General features: G+C 35.5%; 1 protein-coding gene across 2 annotated transcripts in view; it reads right to left on the bottom strand.

Annotated features, from left to right (window-relative positions):
* LOC149805794 (DNA-directed RNA polymerases I and III subunit RPAC1-like) overlaps window positions 1-23,473 on the bottom strand; it is a 93,237-nt gene extending 69,764 nt beyond the window's left edge. For both annotated transcript variants that reach the window (XR_016419792.1, XM_089950495.1), the window contains exons 1-6: window positions 23,347-23,473; window positions 18,241-18,312; window positions 14,932-15,039; window positions 12,998-13,130; window positions 10,373-10,495; window positions 1,550-1,599 (exon numbers count right to left, since the gene is read on the bottom strand). Coding sequence is in view for 1 of the 2 variants with exons in the window: in XM_089950495.1 (XP_089806621.1) it covers window positions 1,550-1,599; window positions 10,373-10,495; window positions 12,998-13,130; window positions 14,932-15,039; window positions 18,241-18,312; window positions 23,347-23,406 (546 nt within the window). In the remaining variant the exon portion in view is untranslated. The remainder of the gene's footprint in view (window positions 1-1,549; window positions 1,600-10,372; window positions 10,496-12,997; window positions 13,131-14,931; window positions 15,040-18,240; window positions 18,313-23,346) is intronic.
* Window positions 23,474-23,486: the final 13 nt, after the last annotated feature.

Below are 23,486 nucleotides of genomic sequence, written 5' to 3'. Positions count from 1 at the left end.
GCTCTTTGTGAAATAAGGATGTATTCTTTGCAAAATAAACATTTGTTCTTTAGAAATAAAGATGTGTTCTTTGTGAAATAAGGATGTGGTCTTTGTGAAATAAGGATCTGTTCTTGTGAAATAAAGATGTGTTCTTTGTGCAATAAAGACGTGTTCTTTGTGAAATAAAGATGTGTTCTTTGTGAAATAAGGATATGTTCTTCTAAAATAAAGAAGGTATTATAAATTTAACTATAAAAAGTAGTACTTATTTGTCACATCTGCAAATATTTCATGTGTCCATTTGTTTTTACATAATATTCTGGCCAACAATGTTGTGGATAAGCCATAATCATTTACATTTTTTTTTATCTTCTCGTCATTAACAAAAACTGTATCAACAGCATATAAATAACCAGACACTTAAAAATAGTTTTCAAACCACATGTTATAGATGGACAAGTGTAATGCTCTTTGTGTAAAATTCAATATATCTGTTACTAGCATGATAAAATAGCAAACAAATATTTTATCTACAACTGAATAACATAAGCTTTCAGTCTTCTTATTCAAGAATAATGGGTTTCCTTGTTGGAGACAAAGTACTCCAAGTATGAAAGACATGCAGAATTACCCTGTGTACTCTGTAAAGTACACAGAACAAGATCCCACACAGTATAATCCACTAGCAGATTATAGTTTTTGCAATATGTTAAGGGTAATCAGAAAAACAAACAACAAAGACCCTGACTGACTGCTTGCAGCTGCACTTGAATTATAAGCATATAAGCAAGAACATGCTCAACTATCTTGTGCATTTCTCTGGGATGGAATTGATTCAGCTTTTTAAGGCAGAATCAGACAAGCAACAAAACTAAGCAGTAATGCATTTAATAAGGAATATCAGTAACTTTTGTTACATATTTTTCAAACAATATTGTGCTATTTCTGACTCTGTGTCCAACATCATTCAGCAAAAAATGTATATAACACGTAAAAGGTATGAGTCTTTAATGAATTAATGCTTTAAAATTGTTTTCATATCACAAGCTGTTCATGTGTGATTCCAGGCCTCCCTGTCAACTTATGTATGTTCAACCTTACAGCTGTGCAGGTGTGATGTCAGGCCTCCCTATCAACGTAGGTATGTTCAACCTTACAGCTGCACAAGAACAATGCTTGGCCTCCTGAGCAACTCAGTTAGGCTTGTAAAATTTACAGCTGTACACGGGTGATGCCTGCCCCCCCCACCCCACCCAGCGACTCAATCATGCATGCAAATGACAAAATAAGTGTCTATTCAGAAATCATTACACAAAGTGAAAAAATTAATTACACAGCTCAACTCATTACTTTTTTATCCTGCAACCATCTCTTTAAAGTGTGTTCTATATATTAAATTTGTCAAAGACACTGATGCATTGTTGGGATTTTAAATTATAATATGCTAATACACATTACAACCTCTCTACATCAGCCAGCCTAGCTGCTGCACAATTTAGGCTATGAGAGGGAGATAATATTCCTACATTCTGTCACTATGTGTAGTGCAGCAGGTGACTGTACTTACAATCTGAGACTGGTTTCCTATTGGTATCCACTTCAAGTGCTTGGTTGTGACTGTAAGAAAACAAAAAATATAGAACAAATTCTTAATCTGAATGCTGAATGTTTACATAAACTTAATATTTTGGAAAGTGATTACATTTTAGATCTGTATTTTCTCAAAACATATATTGCTCCTGTATAAAAAATGTAGTTATTTTGGAGGTGGTAAAACTAATTTAAATGATATTTACCTGTTGCTGTTGTACAGCTGGTGCTTTTCTGGGCAGAAAATACACTCAAAAGAATTTTTCTTCCATAAGGGTGAACCAGAAGATTCCAGAACAATGGATTGCCCCCAAGACTCCTCACTAAAGTGCTCACCATTATGGATCACCGCCATCTCACCTCTGTCTGCATGGTTTCTCAAGCTGAGGGTGCAGCCAATGTGGGTATGTGCAAAAGCTTCTTGTGGGTCATTGGTTCTTTCCAGGGTTTTCCCAGGTTCTTCCTCCACCATTTATACTGGCTGCCATGTATAGCCTATCTTGTGCAGGAAAATGGCATTAAACCCTATAACAACAACAACTTTGATGCCTCATACTTTACACTTGCCCATATGTAATAACCATTCATTCTTTTCCTAGGGAGTTGACTAACTTAGTGGACATCAGTACAGGGAGGGAGGAGGGAATCTGGCAATAGCAACAAGTAACTTATACATCATTAAATTTAGTTTTACTTCCCCCCACCACTATATTTTATTATTAGCAATATGGTACCTGTTACTACTGTATAGCAGTATTTGTCAGTTAGATGGGAGGGTCCCTGAGTGACTGAGCAGTCTAAGTACTCACTGTGACCATTACACCTGTCTGCTTTGGTTCAAGTTTTGAGCTCAGACCATGTCGGTATGTGAGACAGCTTGCCAGTAGCTTCCTGTGGGTCAGTGATTCTCTAGGATTCTTCCGGATTCTTCTTCACCAGTTATATTGGCCACCATGTATAGCCTATCTCAATCAAAGTTGAGCAACAAATGAAGCTGGTGTTTTGCTAAAACAAACCAGGTTTGCAAAGAAGAGAAACTGACTCATAATTCCGACTTGACCTGATACAGCCCTGCTCTATGTATAAGACATGAAGCTTGCTTCTCACAGACACAAAGGCAAGTAAGAAAACTGTCTTGAATGTACGATTCTAGAGCTCAGCCTCAACCAAAGGATCATGAGGGGGAGGGTATTAAGAGATTATACAACACAAGAAAGATTTGATTTTATCATTAGAAAGTGAGACACTGATCTTTGGAGCTAAAAATACCAGATCTGATCTGCTGAGAAGTGAGAATCTACCCAAATAGGCATGCCTACTGAAACTTTAAGTGTTGGAGAGGGCTGTCCAACAGCCCTTAATACAAACAGAGCACTATTTCAGTTCAAAAAGAAAAAGAATAAACAATCAGCCACTGCAATCACTGATGTACTGCCAGGATTGACAAGTTTTCTAATGCACCAATCATAAATGATTCTCCATTTGGTACCAGTCTGGTCATGGACTGAATAATGCACTTGGCAACTTGGATCAAAAATGTTTTTTTGTGGCAAGATCATTTGTGATGAACCAAGTGTAAAAGTGGAAAATCTGTGGGCAATTGTGGAGGAGACGGACCCTGTACAGCAACAGGATGCAAAAGGAGGTCCTCCTCTTATGTAAGGTCCTTGGATGGTGGTCCACCAGTAGATCAAGATTGTTGAACACGATTGCTGTGGCTACTGAGAGACCATCAAAGTAAGCTGGGCAGTTGAGTGCCTGACTTTGTGTAGAAATCTGTGGGGCAGTTGAGTGCCTGACTTTGTGTAGAACCTGTGAGATCATTCAAAGAGGTGGGAAGGTGCAAGAAAAATGATGATCCCTCGTTAAATGAAAGTGTCCAAAGCCCATGTCCTCTTGTCGGGGACTGGGGAAATGTAAACAGGGAAGCTTGTTGCTTAACTTGGATGCAAACAAGTCCATCAAAGGCGTTCACCAATGATGGAACAAGGAGACTGCTATGGTTTGCTGAAGCAAACATTACATGGGGTCTATCTTTCCTTTCCTTGCCAAAATATTGTTTTTGTTGGGAATGTGGCAGACTTTGAGGACAATTCCTTCTGAAATTGCCTGTGAAGGAGTTTCCAAAGTTCCACACAGAGATGGTGCATGCGTGTCTCCTTGTCTGTTGAGGTACAATATCACTAATGTGTTGTCAGAGAAAACCTCCATGCAGATTTCTTATTTTGCCGGATGCAACCCTGAAGGGATAAGAAGACTGCCCCATTTCCTTCTGGCTCTAGATAAGTGCCACACCATGAATCTGATGTGTCTGTGAACAAGTAGAAGTGAGGCTCAGGGTGTGTGTGCATGATGACTTTGGTCAGAAAAAGATCCCAATTTGTCCACCAAAATAGATGATGATGGAAATCCTGAACTAGAGAAACTGGAGAAAGTTAACCATCGTCTGATGGATGGCCATTGCAGGTCAACCAATTGTTGAAATTTTCATGGTTCCCACACTTTTCTAAAGATAAATTTCCAGGTCATTTCCAGGGTTTTCCAGGATGAAATTACTTTTTTCAAGGTTCAAATATGACCATTACTGAATCAAATTAAAGAACTATTTAGATTATAAAGGATGCATTTTCTAACTCTAAAGATGTTTCTCTTTTTGTCGGCTCTCCAAAATCATCTAAGCCAGAAAAAATCATGTACAAAACCACAAAATGTATCACACGAAACAAGTTTGATTATATTCCTATAAATTGGCATGTAAAGTCATTTCAATGTACAAAACAAAAATTCTAACTCTATTTTGCTGACCTGCATTATGTTGCTAAGTGGGAACAAAATAATGAACATAAATTATGGTTTGTTTCCTTTCAAACCTTTAATTCTAAAGAATTCTATAGCAATATATATATTATATATATTATATATATATATATATATATATATATATATATATATATATATATATATATATATATATATATATATATATATATACACATCTCATAGAAAGTAACATTTCCTATTACAGTATATAAAAAGACAATAAACACAAATAATTTGAATCTTGTCTTGTAACGAAGAGTTTAACACTGAATTTATCTGTGCCAATAAAATCCCAAACAAGATTTTTCAAACCTAATCTCCTTAAAATGATCTGGTTAAATATCCATCATTTAAAAAAGCATGTTTAAAATCAACTTGTCTTCTTGTAATTCGTTAAACCAGTCCCCAAACCTGTACTGATACAGGGGCTTATATCGTTTTTTTAATATATAATACAAGGGACGACTATTTCTCATTTGAGCTTAGAGTCAGCAATTTGGACTACAAATTTGTCTTAAAATGAATAACAATCTGTTTTCTAATGTGAGTTTCCTTCGAATATTCCCACCCCATTTTTCATATTTGGACATTCATGTTGGGGTGTGGGGTCATTGCATGTGCATATTAAAACTTTGGGATTTGCTGCAGCCGTGCGGTAGCAACATATGGAAGTCATTTACCAGCGGACCTAAAAAATTTAAACTCATGTTATATTGACTCACACCTGCATTAAATCAATAGGAAAATGATTCATTTTCTCAGAAATGGCAAGTATTATAATCGTTATGTTGTTAACCCGCTGACAGACAAGACAAAACTACGGCATAGATGAAACCTGACCCAGTAGTCGCCATTTGCAATACTAGTCACATGACTTCACAATTATCAAATGACGACATCAGAAGTCCAATAGTTACGTGATATCAAGAACAAACTCCTTTATAATGTTGCTAAACAGAAATTAAATTACATAAAATATAAGTCTGATACTTTTTGTAAAACCAGCAATCTGGCCAGTCTGATTTATCAAGCAGAGAGTACATGTCAAAGAGGTAGTCACTTGATACAACAAAACTCCAGAAGTTGTTCTCGGAATATATAAATATAAAATATAAATATGGAGAATTTTCTGTTCTTTCATTTTGTGTTTTTATTACAACCAGTATATGACTTTCATTAAATATTTTTTATTTTTTCTCTTCAACATTTGAAAATGTGGGTTGTTAGATTTGTGTACTTGTGTGACTCGCAATGCAAATTGTGAGTACCAGGTCACATTTCATCAACGACGTAGTTTTATCTTGTCTTTCAGCAGATTAAAGACATAACAATACTCACAGTTTCAGAGAAAATAAGTAGTGCATGCATCACTCAATCTAACAACATTTAAAGTTAGCTAGGCCATCCGGTAAGCAGCTACACTTTACCATCACATTGGCCTCGTGGAAAAAAAAGACTACTTGATGAATCTAATCCACTGGGCATTTGGATTGACTCAGTATATATGTTTATTGCAAGCAACCAAATGATTCATACTGCACCCTCTGAATATTCTGGTTATAACTCGATAAATTTAACACATGAGCAGTTTAGTTACTACTCAATTATGTGATTGTTTCAGGCGTCAAGTGGTTGCAGAAAATTCCCAGGTTTTTCCCAACTTTCATCAATATTTGCGAAATTCAAGGACTTTTCAGTCGGGAAATATACTGGAGTAGAAGGCCAGGGATGAGTCACTTAAGACCATCTCTACTTCACCTTTCTGAAGTAGGGAGTGAATCTCTCCCTTTAAATGGTGGAAGAATAGGGGGACCTTACTGGATGGAGATCCAGAAGCAGAAGCTGGCAGCCATCTTTTATGATAGAAAGGACCCACCCACTGGCTGATACAACAGACCAAGCCTCTGAAAAGAGGTTTAGTCTGGTGCCAATGGGAACAAATTGGATGAGGTGTGCTCGGCAGGAAAGAGAGAGCTAGTCTGCAGCAAAAATGCCAACTAAATGAAAACTGAACCCAGAACAGGGTTTCATGATGCTGTTTGGAGGTGGAGAATGACATCATAAGTATCATCTTTCAAACTGGACTGACTGAATGGAAATACCTCAGTGTACTCCATTTTGTAGAGGACTTTACATTAAAACTTTTTTTAGGCAAATGATTGTTGTCCAACACGTTTTTATTTTAAAAATTATCTATTATAATAAAATGAACAACACATTTCAAATCAACTTCACAATGGCAGCCGTTGATGTCAGCAATGTAGATTATCTTAGTACTGGATTGACATAAAGAATGTAGACTTACAGCCATTCGATCAGGAAATGAATGGAGAGGCAATATGTAATGGCAATCCAATGTTCTGGGATCTTCATGTTCTTCTAATTAGTGGATGAATTCTGGTCAATAGGTTGGGGTATTTTATACCCAGAAAAGTATGCAAAAGCAACAGGTCTAGTATAACTGATTTTTAAAAATATGGGTTTCTGCAGAACACACTGTTTCACACTGCACCATGTATCAAAACCTGTCTCACAGAAAGTTCACACAGAATCTTGATGTTCACACTGACACAGCAGAAAATTGAGGTTTATATCTGACATAATCAGACAGGTGAGACCAAAAAAAATGAACGTTGTCAATGTGGTTTAAAACAGTGGGCCAGTGTGACATACTTTTTCCAGGTGAAGTGTAGAACTTCTCAAGTTACGAGAAATGGAGATAACTGCAAAATCTAACAAAGCTATTGGTGTGAAAATTGGTCAATGTGACCTATTTTTGTCAGCTTTGTAATGTACTCTTCAATATACGTGAACCTGTTAAGTTTGACGACTGTTTATGCTATGACTTCAGAGAAATCTCCCAAGTTATCACAGTTTGAAAACTTGAATGCAAAAGCATACAAGCCAACCGTCCAAGAGGTATAAGCATAATTAATGCCATTATAAGTGGCAAAAAGCATAATTTGAGTGTAAAATTGTAATCTATATATTACATGCCAGAATTACAGCAAGTAAGAAAAAGATACATTTATTTCTGCTACTAACTTGGTTATGCAGCTAGTCAAAATTCTTGTCACAAAGGAAAAATCCATATGGATTAGAACCAGACTACAAACACAAAATATACTGAAAAATTATTTATGTGCAGCACTCACTTTAACTAGACCATGTGTGTAACTTTCGCTGAATGATTGTGAACTGGAATTTTGCAATAAGCATGATCATGTGCTCAAAGTACTGTATTACATTATTCTCATCTTCTTTTAAAGTTTGTAAAGCGATGTTGATTTGTCCTTTTTCTGATCTGACATGTTTTGAAGTTTGTAAGATCGAACTGCTCACACCATAAATGTTTTGCTAAACTTCTGGCGACATTTTCTTTCAAAGTATAGGCAGGTCTGCTAACTAGAAACCTTATCAATATAATGAACCTGTGAGGCAAAGTTCTTATTTTGAAGAATCCTGTCTGCTTTCTTGGAAATGGGTCATACTCAGTTACTATAAGTGTTATGTATATTTGATTTAATTATATCTGATTTAATATATATTTATTTCAATTTAATTGTCAGTTTTTTTTAGTTTTCATTACATGATATTGTTATGTAAATTTATTCACTAGAGATACTTTTTTCAGAAAATAGTTTGATCTTGACTGTTTGTTTTATAAACACCAGGTGTTGATCTAAATCCTGACCTTGATTCAAAATTTGTAGCAACCACATAAACAAGTTCTATTTTTATTTTAAAATAATTGGTTATTGTCAAGGTCATGATACAGCTATGTGTTTAAGATGTAAACAATTTGTTTTATTTTTTTATTTCTTAGAGAAAATTATTGGTTTTCATCAGGGCCACACTGGGTGGGTGTGATCTTTAACTTAGAGCTTCCAGAACATGATCATGTGACCCCCTGTTTACATTTTAGAAGACGATATAACCTTTGTTTTGGACAATTATTCTTGGCTGCAGCTGGGCTTTTTCTTACACTAGAAGTTGTATGTTGTGCTGTTTGTAATTATTTCAAATTACTTGGATTTAAAAAGGATTAATTCTTTTTTTCCTGGAAAATACATGTGCTCATGTGAGATTCTTAATCAAAGACAGTCCTTATAAAAAATGTATTCAGCTTTCCAAAACCGGAGTGATAATTCTTGTTTCAACAAGGAACTGTAGAACTTCAGCATTACAGATTTCAGCATATGTCATCGTCTTCCATCTTGGAATCTTCGTCAGGACTTGAACTTGAAATCATTAGAACATTTTGTTATTAGGACTTCAAAAATTTTATACTTGGATTACTTGTGGATTTGATTCTATAAAACCGTATGTTCATATTTTTTCATTATTACAGAATTTTTTCAGGGAAATAAATTATTGTATTTTTGAAAAGCTTGTTGTTTCACTCTTTCTTGTGTTAGTGTTTATTCATGCTTTAACTCATTTGGCCTCAGAGGATTTTGTCGTTTTTGCCTGAAATGCGAGTAGGAAAGACATTTTGGGGGCTATTTCTGAATACATCATAATACATCGGCTTTCAACAAATTTTCCATGAGACTAATGCCTAGTTGTATTAGAAACGTCGTTTTTCATTGGTTATTTTGCTTGCACATGAGCAGAAGGGTAATATTTTTTAATTTATTTTTGTGCTTAATGGACCCATCATTTTTGTATGGAGACCACTCTTTATTCCAAATGCCCACCTTATCCTAGTTTTTGCAAAGGTTCACCTGTCTGTGTGCAGTTCAGACCGGTCTGCCTTAGATCTGAGGCCAAAAGATCTAAAATCCAGACACAAATTCACATCCTGACCACGAGCACATTTTTGGTGATAAAAACAATTGGTCCAAAATATTAAGGTTTTCCCCACTGTATTCTGTAGTGTAACTAGAACTTCCAGATTTTTTGGCATCATTGTAGTGCTATATGTCTGCTTTTTTATAATACCACCCACTTTGGTGTATCTTAAATGACCTTGATGCTGCAGAGCTCGGAAATAGGGTACAGCCTCATCACGCCTACAGGCAGGATTGGGGCTGAATGAGTTAAACATGTGACATAAGACAAATAGCGAGTAAGGAAATACTCTTATGCTATTCTTACTCAGCAGTCATCTTTTTAAGAATATTCTCCAATTTATACGAGTGGAATTAAAGACATGATAATACAAATTAGAAAAACAACTTAATTTTTTTATTTTTTTTTAATGAACCAAAAAAGTATAAGCAGGTGAACATTGGGTGGAAAAAAAGTGTAATGATTACACCAAAAGCTTAATGGTTGGTATGTGTGGAATAGGTTTTATGTAGATCCCTTGCTTTCTCCCTTTAATATTACAGTACAGTGTGTCAAATGGTAATACTTAGTTTTACTTGAAAACAGCAACTGATGTAGATTTGTATGACCCGTAAAAAACTGTAATGCAAAACCTTAACATTGTTAATGCTACCATCAGAAAAGTGACATCTGTATCTCACCATCTGCTGATGCATGTGAGACAAAAATGTGTCAAAGAATAGACTTTAATCAAACTTTCTTCAGGTCATTCTGGATGCAATGTTGTAAGAAAGCTATTTCAAATACTGGATATACAACACCCTCTCATTATAGGACACTTCACTGTAACAGCTCATTTTTTTAAAGACAGGTATGGTCATGGGTTGGATTTTATTAAATAGTAGTAAAATTAAATGTATCATGTACTTCATTATAAGATAATGTCACAACAAGTCAGTATATTATTCTGTTCCCATAGAGGGTGTTATAATAAGGGTTATTGTACTGTTACATGGACAACATCAGGAAACAGACCAAACAGCCTGAGTATTATTGTACTGTGTTACATGGGCAACATCAGGAAACAGACCAAACAGCCTGTATAGTTGAAAATGTGGCCTGCAACCTGAATCCGACATTTTTTGGTGTTTGTTACATTCTTCACACACTAAAGAAATGAGCTAGGAGAGTAGAAGGCTTTGCTGACCTTTGTGATCTCTGTATAGTTCATCAGGATCTGTGGCCTCCTTAGTATTCGCGTTTCTTGTACATTTGACCTTCAGCTGGAACTCTAACGTGTCTGTTTCTCGACCCTCAAGGCCAGTTTCACCTGTGACATTAAAAATAATCCCATTTTCTAATGTCTTGCATTAATCGATATTTGATAACATTAGCTTTTGTCAAACCATCATTAGCAGATAATGAAATACAAGTTTTCAACAGTGACAGTGGCATGTTTATGCTGAAGTCTTTGCATAATCAATCAAGGTTCATCAGAGCACCATTAGAGCCAAGCTAAGATGTCTCCTGTAACTTCTGCTTTTAAAAATAAATTTGCTACTTATCCTAAAATCTAAACGATTCTTCCTTGAGCTAAGGCAAACACATGCACAAAATTCCTCTGAAATCTCTACACTTGAACTCGTGTTATCATCCAGAAACCCAAAGTGATACCTGCCCATGAGATGCACGAGTGAACTATATTCCACAAATTTTTCTGGTGGTATAAATGCATACATATCAACAATTCTTAATCATAAATGTATGTACACTGTGAATATCTTAGAAGGGTAAGCTGATCTGTTACATGACTGGCAAACATACAAGTTGGCTAAACCAAAACAAGTTCACAAAATATATTAGACAATATACTTACAAAAATGTGATTATTTAATTCTCTAATTTATAGTCTGCACAAATTACTAGATCTCTAAACATTCATTTATGAAGAAAGTACAAATATTCAAATGCCCTCAGTATTTACTTATCTTCATTAAACTTTTCATTAACAATATTGCATTAGTCTATAGGACAACGAAGACAATTTATTTCTTTGGTGTTTTGCCATATATTAAAACATTAAGTTACATCAAGACACGAAGGTTACATCATGTAGAATTTGATTGGTTTTTAACAGTACATCAAGACATGAAGGTTACATCATTTAGAATTTGATTGGTTTTTAACAGTACATCAAGACATGAATGTTACATCATGTAGAATTTGATTGGTTTTTAACAGTACATCAAGATATGAAGGTTACATCATGCAGAAAGTTGCTTATTGTTTGACAATACATCAAGACATGAAGGTTACATCATGTAGAATTTCATTGGTTTTTAACAGTACATCAAGACATGAAGGTTACATCATGCAGAAAGTTGCTTGGTGTTTTACAGTACATCAAGACATGAAGGTTACATCATGTAGAATTTGATTGGTTTTTAACAGTACATCAAGACATGAAGGTTACATCATGCAGAGAGTTGCTTAGTGTTTTACAGTACATCAAGACATGAAGGTTACATCATGCAGAAAGGTTCTTAGTGTTTTACAGTACATCTAGACATGAAGGTTACATCATGCAGAGTTGCTTGGTGTTTTACAGTACATCTAGACATGAAGGTTACATCATGCAGAGAGTTGCTTAGTGTTTTACAGTACATCAAGACATGAAGGTTACATCATGCAGAATTTGCTTGGTGTTTTATAGTATATCAAGACATGAAGGTTACATCATGCAGAGATGCCTGGCATTTTACAGTATATCAAGACATGAAGGTCACATCATGCTGCAACAACTGGAGTAAAGTGCCGTGCCTATAGATACACCAAAGGCAGCCAATCCAGGCTGACATGATGGCATTCTAACCACCAGTGACATGATAATGTCAAATGCTGGGTGTCATCCTACAGTCATAACACATGTCCATATCCACAAGACAGTGCTTCACAGTGACATGGTATAATATCAATGTCAAGTGTTATGTATATTTAATTTAATTATTTGTCTGTTAGTTTTAAATTTTTGTATTCCATTACATGCTACTGTAATGTAACATTGTTTACTAGACTTGACCTTGTCTAAAATTGAGTTCAATTCTGTTTGACCTGATTTTATTTCATTTATTTTATTTCATTTATGTAAACATGTTGATTTGGGTTAGGGTTTTGGAGAAAACCAAAGTAAATTGTATAGGCTATTATGCTTTAAATATACAAGACTCATTAAATCATGCTAGAAAGTTATTTTCCATTAGGTAATGGTTGTTTTTAGAAAATACTAATTTGTGACCCGAGGTCAAACAGAGAACTATATTATCTTGTAACTGTCAGAATTCAGTCAGTTGTGCTTTAACACCTAGCACTTTAAGTTGTGATATGTTGTCACCAGTTTTGACTGAATTTTGTTTTCTTCAAATTACTGAATTCAAGTGATTACTTTCTCTGCAAATACAAAAGTGTTCTGACAAAATTCTTGGATAAAGACATTCATCGCCTTCAATTTTGGATTTATATCAGGACTAGAATTCAGCTTCATTCAGGACTTTTTTTATTACTAGGAGTTTTATTTTTTAATTCTTGGATTATTTTTGGATTTAATTAGCAAAACCGTAAGATATTTTTCTCATTTTTCACTTTGTATTCTAGGGAAATAAACTATTTGTTAAATTTTACAAAGCTTGTTGTGTTCTCTCTTTTCTGTTACTTATTTTAAGAGCATAGACTTGTAACACAAGCAAGTTACCTCTTAGATTAAGTCTATGGGACAAGAAAAGTGTATATAATGAACCAATACTGCAATTAACTGCCATCTATACAGCATTCTTACCCTCCTGTCTGTACTCAAACATTCTGGGGTCTGCCTTGATGGGTATCAATCCCAGTCTATGTGCAAGAACCTCATCTTGAATAATGGAGGTGTTGTTGTATATAAAAACTTTCTCTATGGCCATTGTGGGTACCTGAAAACGTGAATTAAAATAACCAATCTTTCAGTAGTCTTGTCCACAAAACAAGAATTGTCCTCCTTTCTGTCAAATCTAACTTTTATTTAGCTAGATAGTTTAAAATTAACTTCAACACTGGGCTTAATGAAAGTTTGCTATGTCAAGTTTCTTCCAAGGCAGGCAAATAAATAAAATATAAACCTTATCCAGTGAGAAAGCTTCTGATTTTTGCCACTCATTTTATTTACACTGCACAAAGGAAGTTCAGTCTCTGAATAGAATATGTCTGCGTGTCCAGCGAGCTGGTACCAATACTTTGTTAATGTCTGTATTTACCCTAATATGTGTCATTTTGTACACAACTACAATGCATGAAAATAAAAATGAACCAAACAATTATGAGTTCCTGGTACTGACCATGTATAAAAAAATAAAACGAGGCAAAAAAAACCCATCTACATGATTGGTCAATAATATGTGCCAACATAACTGTACTAACGTAAAATTAAACTAGTTTAATTGTTTCATTTTAGCCATGCATGCTGCAATTTCTTTTGATAAAACATATTCTTTAGTAGTCAGTATTAAATGATCAATAAATCAACACAACTAAGAAACCTTTGTGTACTGCAGATAGGAATTCTTCTATTTGTTTAGTTCAACAACAGGTGTTCCATGCAACTTATAACCTACTACTGTAGTAGCATAAACCTAATTAATCATAAAAACTATAATAAAAAACACATTTATATTGTTATAAGTGAATGTGTCTGTGTGAGAGAGAGAGAGAGAGAGGGAGAGAGAGAGAGAGATAAGGTGATTGCAATCTCTGGTGAGTTACATAATGGTTGTGATCTTCCTTATATACATGGGCACTGACAAGTTATACTCCTCTGTCAAGTGACACCTCTGAATTAACAGTTTATTTTGTTTTAATTACAAGACCCACTGTCACAGCAAGCCAAATTCCACATGGTTATGGTACTTAAATATGCCTAGAGACTTGGCTGAAACCAGATTGTTGTCTATGTAAGTTTAGTCAAGGCTGGAATGGGGTAAATGAGGTCCTCAGATGAGATTAAATTAAGACCTCTGTATATAACTTAGCCATGACATAGATATCACTGTCAATATGATGCATGATACAAGGCACAAATATGAGATGTTTTGTATTGTATAAATTGTGAAGAAATGTAAAGACTTGTATCTTTCTCCAGTATTGGGCACACATCCATACCACAGATGGGTAAACCATATTTGTATATAATATGATTGTCTGTACTGTGTGATTCCAATGTTTGTATAAAATAAATAAATCACTATATTTTACTTATCCTGACTTAGTTTTCTTTTGGTCAAGTGCTAGGCTGGGATGAACCTATATTTTCTATTAAAATACTGACCTTATGTGGATCAAGAAAACATTACATGTGTCTCCTATTGCACTGGGTTTAAAATCAGGGAAGATAGGCAGTTTTCTTTTAAATTAAAAATATATTTTCTTACCCTGGTGGGAAAAAGTGCTAGGGTCAGCAACGAAAAACAGGGATGGTCGGCTGACTGGAAACACCTTTTTGCAATAACTACTAAACACACTCTTTTAATGCTAAAATGTTTTTGAAAGATGATGCAAACTATCATTACATGATCCACAAACCGCTGATAACAGATTTCATTTTGCTGAATTTTCATTTGGCTCTATAAAGTTTGGCAATGTAAGCTAAGCATTCTGTTAGAAAATTAAAATTGTATGCAGAAATAATTAAAAACCACTTTGTCAAAGTGGGCACATATGATCTCTTCAAAAAATAATAACCTCTGAGAGGAGAATTCTTCTAAAGGCATTGGCTATTGCTGCATCAATTCCAACCATGTCAAACTCAAGCTCATCACCAGCCAGACGCACCACATCTATTCGGAAATTCTGTTTTAAAAGAAAAATATGTAAACTTCTGCTACATTATTTTCAAAGTTACCAAATACATGATCATAACAAATTAACAAGGGTTTGCTGAACACTATCTTGCATCTTAAATGAACTGGAATGCAGAATATATGATACATACTGAACCATGTCCACAAGACACAGATGTCCTTGTCAATATGCTGCACTGCATATGATTTAGAGATCTCGCTAGGATTTTAAAACTAGGAGTCCAGGACTCCCATTCTGGTAAAAACAGGAATCCCACCATCAAAAGTTGCAGTCCCTTCTTTCCTACAGAATCCACACAAACATGAGTGCATCTATTTTTAGAAGGAGATGTTTTCGTAATGTAATCACTAACTATAATATAGCTTCATTACAAATAGTCCATTGACAGGATCGCAAATTTTAGGTTTATTTATTTGTACACGTATTTGTAGTAATTTTAGGCAAATAAATAGTATCTGATTTGCTTTTTTCGCCCGTATTTTCGCAAATATGTGTCAAGTCAGAAAACAGGTTAGACCTTAAAGTGCATCTCGTGAATTCCACAACAAGCACTGTCCCATACGTTTCTGACCTACATAATTTGCATTTTAAAGTTAAATCTTTAATAAAATAATACCTAGACTTTGGTTTCAATGATTTGTATATTTTTTTTCTGAATATATATCCCTGATGATTTAAGAAAATGGACAATCTAATAAACTGTTACATCCCAGACTTAGCTAAGTCCGCCATTATTTCCTGTTAGGCCTACTGGTTCACTTAAGTTTCAAACTACTTTTATGACGAAATAGTGTGTAAGAGGCAGTTAATATATATCTAGATCACCGATTCTGATCTTAAAACACATGTTTGTATGTTTTATCATCAAAGGATAGCATGCAGGAAATTGATAGTTGCTACCTTACTCAGAAAAGGGTTAATGGTCAATCAGCTATCAAAACATAATGCTTGTGAATGGGCAAGATTTTGTTTGTCAATGTAATTGATATAAAAACTAGGCCTATCTACTGATGCCTTGATGAATACATTTTGCTACAACAACCGGGCTAAGGCGAGGGGCATTTAAAAAAATATGGTATGGTCAGTCAATGTACCTCTTAAATAATCACAGGACGAAGTCGTTTTCGCTTTCCTAACAGAAGGCGAAGTTTACATTTTTAGGCGACTTGTCACCCACTTACAAATGGCATTTTGTCTAAGTCTCAACATGTCTTGATTTTGAGGTAGTGTGCACTGCTTATTCCGCTACATTCGGAAATGAACACAACAACGAAAGCTATAGTTGTTTATTTGATGTACTTTTTATAAATGACCACATGTACATGCCTGGGTCTTTCTGCCTCTGAATTCAATCTCTGTAAATATCAGTACATTTTTCCCACCTGGCCTCCAGTCAAAGCCTTTAAACTTACTGCCCAGCTATTGCATCATGTTCTTTTTTATGTACTCTTATAAAATGGCAACATGTACATCAAAGGGTCTTTCAGTCACTGAATTCTGTCATTGTAAATATCAGTACAGCTAACTGATCAACACATTTTCCCACAAAGCAGGTGGCTGAAGCAGGTCTGGCAAGTCTTTGATTTTTGCCGCACACCTATTACATGCGTACAGAGGACTCCTGCCTCAGTGATCTTCTGTGTCCCAGATCAAAAAGTGGCATCCAAATAAGCATAATTAAGCGTTTCCGAGATCTCTGTGACTCATCCTGAAACATGTCTACATGACACAGATGTCCATGTCAATATGCTACACTGCATATGACTCATCCTGAAACATGTCTACATGACACAGGTGTCCATGTCAATATGCTACACTGCATATGACTCATCCTGAAACATGTCTACATGACACAGGTGTCCATGTCAATATGCTACACTGCATATGACTCATCCTGAAACATGTCTACATGACACAGGTGTCCATGTCAACATGCTGCACTGCATATGACTCATCCAGAATGTCTACATGACACAGATGTCCTTGCCAATATGCTGCATGGCAAATGACTCATCCTGAAACATGTCTACATGACACAGATGTCCCTGTCAACATGCTGCACTGCATATGACTCATTCTGAAACATGTCTACATGACACAGGTGTCCATGTCAATATGTTGCACTGCATATGACTCATCCTGAAACATGTCTACATGACAAAGATGTCATTGTCAATATGCTGCACTGCATATGACTCATCCTGAAACATGTCTACACGAACAGATATCCTTGTCAATATGCTGCATGGCATATGACTCATCCTGAAACATGTCTACACGAACAGATATCCTTGTCAATATGCTGCACTGCATACGACTCATCCTGAAACATGTCTACATGAACAGATATCCTTGTCAATATGCCGCACTGCATATGACTCATCCTGAATCATGTCTACATGACACAGATATCACTGTCAGTATGATGTATGCCATATGACTCATCCTGAATCATTGTCTCGCCAATATGATGCAACTGAGAAAAACTTGGGCTTAATATCCAAGGACAGAGTTCACACTGGGGATGTAACTATGACAAATTTTTTCAGAAAATCATGACCAACTGTATTGATGGTGCACTGACAGGCAGGACAAGGTGGCAAATGGTTCCAAGGACAAAGGTAGCAACAGATGCGCCCCCCCCCCATCTAATGGACCAATATGGTTACCCAGAAAATCAACTGGTTGTCTGATTAAAAAATCAGTGTATGTCCAATTCACAGGAAAACAATTAAACAATTATTTTAAATTGTGATGTCTCAATATGAGAGATGTACTGGCAAGTTGATTCCATATGCAAACTGCACAGGCCCAGATCTGCATAGGCATAATCAACTAACAGATCTGGGTCACTGCCGTCTCTTAGGAGAAATCGATAGAACAAAAAATATACATTCTGATCTGCCTGGACATTATGTGATGGCAAATCAGGGTCTATGTTGTTTGCAGTAAAAGAGCTCTGATAATGCACTCGAAGATGAAATTACAAGTCTTTTTTTTAACTCAAAAAAGAAAATAGTTAAAAAGATCTCTGCAGAATAACATTAATAATTCCCATGACTGTTTTACAAAGTTCATTTGAAACACGAATATAAATTACTCTCATTAACTGCATACAATATAAATTTAAATGACTTCAGGGAAAGAAGAAATGTAGGTACAACAGAAAGAAGAAATATAAGTTCTAACCATTTTGAATTTATCATGATCCCATGCATCATCAAACCCTTCGTACGTCCCTGGAAAATCTGTGCTAAGAACCTGAAATTAGATAAGAATACATTATAGAGGAAATGGTGGCCTAGTGGTTTACACATAGGTCTATGGCACCCTTTACCTTCCTTAGCATCACTGTGACAATGATGCTAAACTGTTCAACAGTCATAACTGAAGGATAAATAGAGTACGATTATTTAAAAACATGACTTAATTTTGAAAATTTTTTGTGAGATTTAATTATATAAAGTTGCCATCAGAACAGTACACATTTATATATTTAAAATTACTTTAAAATGAAATTATCTGATGGATAAAAAAACAGCTGATTTTATAAGAATTTATGATGATGAGCATAAGTTTATATTTTTCAAGCACTGTGTAAGCATTTAACAGGATGGATTATAACTGTTGAGTAATGTTTATCAAAGAGAGATTACAAATATGTGCATGTGACTGGCATTTTTATCAAAATGATCAGCAGAACTTTAAAAAAATCTCTAAAATCTCACCAATACGGCTTCGTCTAATCCCATCACAATCGTCCAAACTTTGATAGCTCACACAATACTTGAGTGACAATTGCAGAAATGGATCAAGAAAATACAAAGAAAAAAAAAATTGCTTACCATGGACTGAGCTTTTGGAATTTTGAAGTGTCCAAACATTAAAAGCATTTGTACTTTGACATGGACTTCAGCATCCCAGATAACCCTACAGTTGTGATTGTTTTAATTTACTGTTAACCAATAATTAATGTTGAATCATAAACTGAACTGACTTCTGTTTGATGATTTAATCAGGATCAATAAAACTTTTATTATGGGGATCCTGCGGGTCTGAATTTTTTTAATAGAAATTCATCCCCTGGTACACATCTACATGGCCTCACTTGACCCATACTTTCTACAAAGCAAGTATCACTCATGTAGTGTGTATATGATATGGCCCTGTACTGCCCTCAAGCACTGGTTTCATTACAGATGATAATAAAAGGTTAAGAAATTGATGTTACTACTGACCAAAGGTCATGTTCATTGATACAGTGATGAATCCAGAACTAACCAAACAATATTTTGTTACTGATGTTGTTGATAAATATTCAATGCATGTAAAAGTATTTGCAAGGTGCACAGTCACCACCAAGATGGAGGATAATGATGAGAGAAAGTGGGATCAGAAATATAAGAGTAAGAGACAGAAATGCTCTAAGAATTTACGCATATAGCTGAAGTATGACCCATGAGAAGCTGTGAAGTGCTTGAATTATGTGGAGAAATATGAAAGTACATGGGTACTTTGTTTGTGAGTCTTGTTGGTGAAAGAGTTGTTATTATTTTGGGATATGTTAATGTGTGTGTGTGTTTTGGAATTTTAACGTAGCTTTAACAATTGTTCAGTCATATCGCTACGATGTCTGCAGTGTGGCAGTTTATAGTGATGTCTAGCACTGGGGCATAATGCCACAGACATGTAGCATGATGTCCCACCCAGTCACATTATCCTGACACCAGGCTGACCAGTCCTAACACTAACCTCTTAATGCTAAGCGGCAAATGAGGCAGCTGTTAATACCATTTTTGTAAGTCTTTGGTATGACTTGGCCGGGGATCTAACCCATGACCTCCAGCATCCGAGGCAGATGCTTGAACCACTAGGCCACCAGAGGGGTTGAGATATGTTAATAACTAATACCGAATTAGGAGCTCAACTGGCTTCTGTTTCAAAATTGTGTATGAGTGGGTCTAGCATGAGAGGCTGTAAAGTTTTATAAGCAATGTCTGCAGTCTTCTGTTGAATCGCCTCAGTGGGTTTTAACCTGATCATGCATGTTTCATTGTTAAATACTATGACCACCAGTTGCTATGTCACCCACTTGAGAGACTACAATTGAGTGCTAGCACTTCTGGTCTAATTCATCAATTCCTGTGCAAATTGGTGTCCAAATAATCGTTCTGCAAATGTACAGTTAAAACTGGTCCACAATAACCTGGTCACAATGTATATTAACATGTCAAGATGAACCAGCACCTTATGCTTTGTTAGCAACACAGAAAAATCTGAAAGAAATTCTAAGCCCAGGTTTACCTGCAAACGTTGTGCCATGAGAACACATATCATTATGTTTCAATGCAACTGCAATACCTGCTGAATGTTTAATGTTGGCAGCTCAGTTTCCTTGTATCTGTAGGCAAAATCTACAACAGTTAACAAGTATTTCTATGTATGGGTGTCCACATATGCGACTATGTGGAAGAAACAAGATGCAAGCCTAATGAACTTCGTTGAAAACAAACGACCTACAGAAAATCTTTTTGGGCATGGGTAGATAAATCTCAAGCAACACCATGGGTAACAGCGCTCAGTAACTTGTCAACAGCTGCTTTGCCCTTCCAATAAACAGAGAGGACTGTAGTACTCACAAAATATAAAGGCATGAATGTAATTATGGATATGATGCATCGGTTTGCCATGGCAACAACCGCTGCCCTTGGCATGGCAAAAATCACAACTATAGCAACTATTTTAGCCATGCCAATTGAAATTGCTGTTGGAGCCATATCGATAGTAACTGGTGTGACTAGCTGAGCTGGCAAAATAAACAAGTTATGGCTGCATTTGTGAATTTGTGTTTATTCACAAAGTCTTGCTGCAGTGCAGTCACAATACAATTACAAAGCTGTAATATCAAAAATAAAATGATTATCATGGCAGAGTTTAAGACCGTATTGGTGGCAAATGTAAAACTTTCAACAACTTCATGTACCGATACAGAACCGTGGGGTTAGCAACCCAAAACAGGTAACTGATTTATAGGCAGTAAAAATGAAGTTCATAAATGTTTATTGATCTCCCTGTGCAGCATTGTGTATATCTTAATCTAAAAGCCCCATTACCATATTAATAGTTATGCCGAGTTTTTGGACTATTCACTGTGCTAGACCAATGAATCTGTCCCAATAAAGATTTTTATAACTTAATGGAATAACAACTATCATGATATCAAAATCATTATGACAACAAAATGATTGGTCTACAGCACTGACACACCCATCGGTTGTATGTATCCCCATACCAATTTTAAAAATAAAAAGCCCCGAAGATATATTAAAAAAATGAATAAAAATTAAAATATAGCCATTTCATTTGTCAATTTATAATTTCAAACCGGATTTTCACCAGAGGGGGCCCTAAAAATGTCAATATATTGGCACTGTAAACCAAATGGATGATCTTGAGTTCAACTAGCTACGATGTCGTAGCCTCAACTTGATTTGTTGTTGTTGCGGCTTCGAACTGATCCCATATCATATAATGGAACAAAAAAAATCATCACTAAAGTCAGAAAAACAAACAGTGTAGAAATCAACTACATAAGTATAATCATGTTGTGAAAGAAGTTTGGCTTATCTTGAATTTATTAAGCCCTTACATGATAAAACAAATTGGCATGGTTACTCTAACCTTATCCTGTCCACCATGACAGATAACGCGAGACTCTCGCCGTGACCCCTTTTCTATGTAAGGCTTGCCAGACCATATTTGGATATTCTACACTATGTTATTATCAATCAAGTGCAGAATAATCGCTTCCTGCTGGAATTTCAAAGTTGCCGATAAACCGTATTTACTTTTAATGCGCAGAATTTTTTACTCAAACCTCGCCAAATTTTTACTACGATTTGTTTACGTTTCCAAATAAGGCCTCAATGTCTTTATATGGCACACAAACAAACGAGGCTGAGAACGGAAGTAATCATTATTTGAAATAATATAGCGGATGATCTAAATGAAAATATCGGCTAAAAAAGGTAAATGAGATTTTACAACTATTTCTACAATGATGTTTGATACTTCCGGTATTAAATAAGAGGACTACTCAATTTATTGGATTATATGCAAGGAATATGTTTAAAGTGTTATTATTAGGCTAAAAGAGCACTGGGTGTGAATCACGCCGGCTTGCTCCATTAACACATATATGCTCATGTTAGTACCCTGTCCACAAGGTACGAGTAAGGGTACTAATATTAGTACTAGAGTTCAACAAGCAGACAGGCTGCTAGCTATGATGTCGTAGCCTCAACTTGATTTGTTGTGGCTGAGGATACAAACTGATCCCATATCATGTAATGGAGCAAAAAAAATCATCACTAAAGTCAGAAAAACAAACAGTGTCGAAATCAACTACATAAGTATAGTCATGTTGTGAAAGAAGTTTTGGCTTAATTTGAATTTATTAAGCCCTTACACGATAAAATAAATTGGCATGGTTACTCTAACCTTATCCTGTCCGCCATGACAGATAACGTGAGACTCTCGCCGTGACCCCTTTTCTACGTAAAGGCTAAAAGAGCGCCGGGTGTGAATCACACCAGGCTTGCTCCATTAACACGTATAAGCTCATGTTAGTACCCTGTCCACGAAGTATGAGTAAGGGTACTAATATTAGTACTAACAGGCTGCTAGCTGTCCTTTTCTGGTTATAACAAACTTCACTTCAGTAACATTGTTTTGCCTGTGTCCAATATTTACAATTTCTAGTTTTAATATTTCTAAAACAAACTGAGCAAATAAAAAGGAAGAACTCTCGTATACACATGTTCAAAGATATGTTGCTCGAATTTAACACAATTATTGAGATTTGCCATTAAAATATGGGGACCATGTTACAAAAGAAACTCCCACCAACAAGGTGACAGTGTTAGGGACCCTCTGGCGACAAACAGTTTGAAATTATCAATCAATCAATAAAATTATCAAGTTTGTGCTATTATGACTCGATGGTCTCAAAACAAGCAACATAAAGAGTGAGAAGCAACAAGGTTTGAAAAATTCAACATATAATTTATTTCCCTACAACACAAAGTGAGAATGTAAAAAGAACTTGGATTACTGCAAAAACAAAAACAATGGGAGCTATCACTATGAAAGTACCACATTTCTTAACAGGTAAAAATAAAGTGTTTAAGTGTGTCAAAATATAGAGGAGTCCTTGATCCTTGAAAACAAAACCATTGGCATGCTTAAATCAACCCTGCAAGTGTAACAGCTGACATTTTCATTAATGAAGCTTACATTTTCAAGTCCATGCTCCTGAAGTACAACCCTAGTCCTTATATCTTTTATTCTTTCCATAGTGAAATGTTTTGTCCTATTACTAGCCACATGGATTTATGCAGCCGGAAGTTTATTTGTTGGTAATTTTCTGCGTCTGC

The sequence above is a fragment of the Sinohyriopsis cumingii genome, chromosome 2, assembly GCF_028554795.1.
Source record: "Sinohyriopsis cumingii isolate HCF-2022 chromosome 2, ASM2855479v2, whole genome shotgun sequence".
NCBI classification, from domain to species: Eukaryota; Metazoa; Mollusca; class Bivalvia; order Unionida; family Unionidae; genus Sinohyriopsis; species Sinohyriopsis cumingii.
Note: the sequence above shows the minus strand (reverse complement) of the source record. Positions and strands in the feature narration are given on the sequence as shown.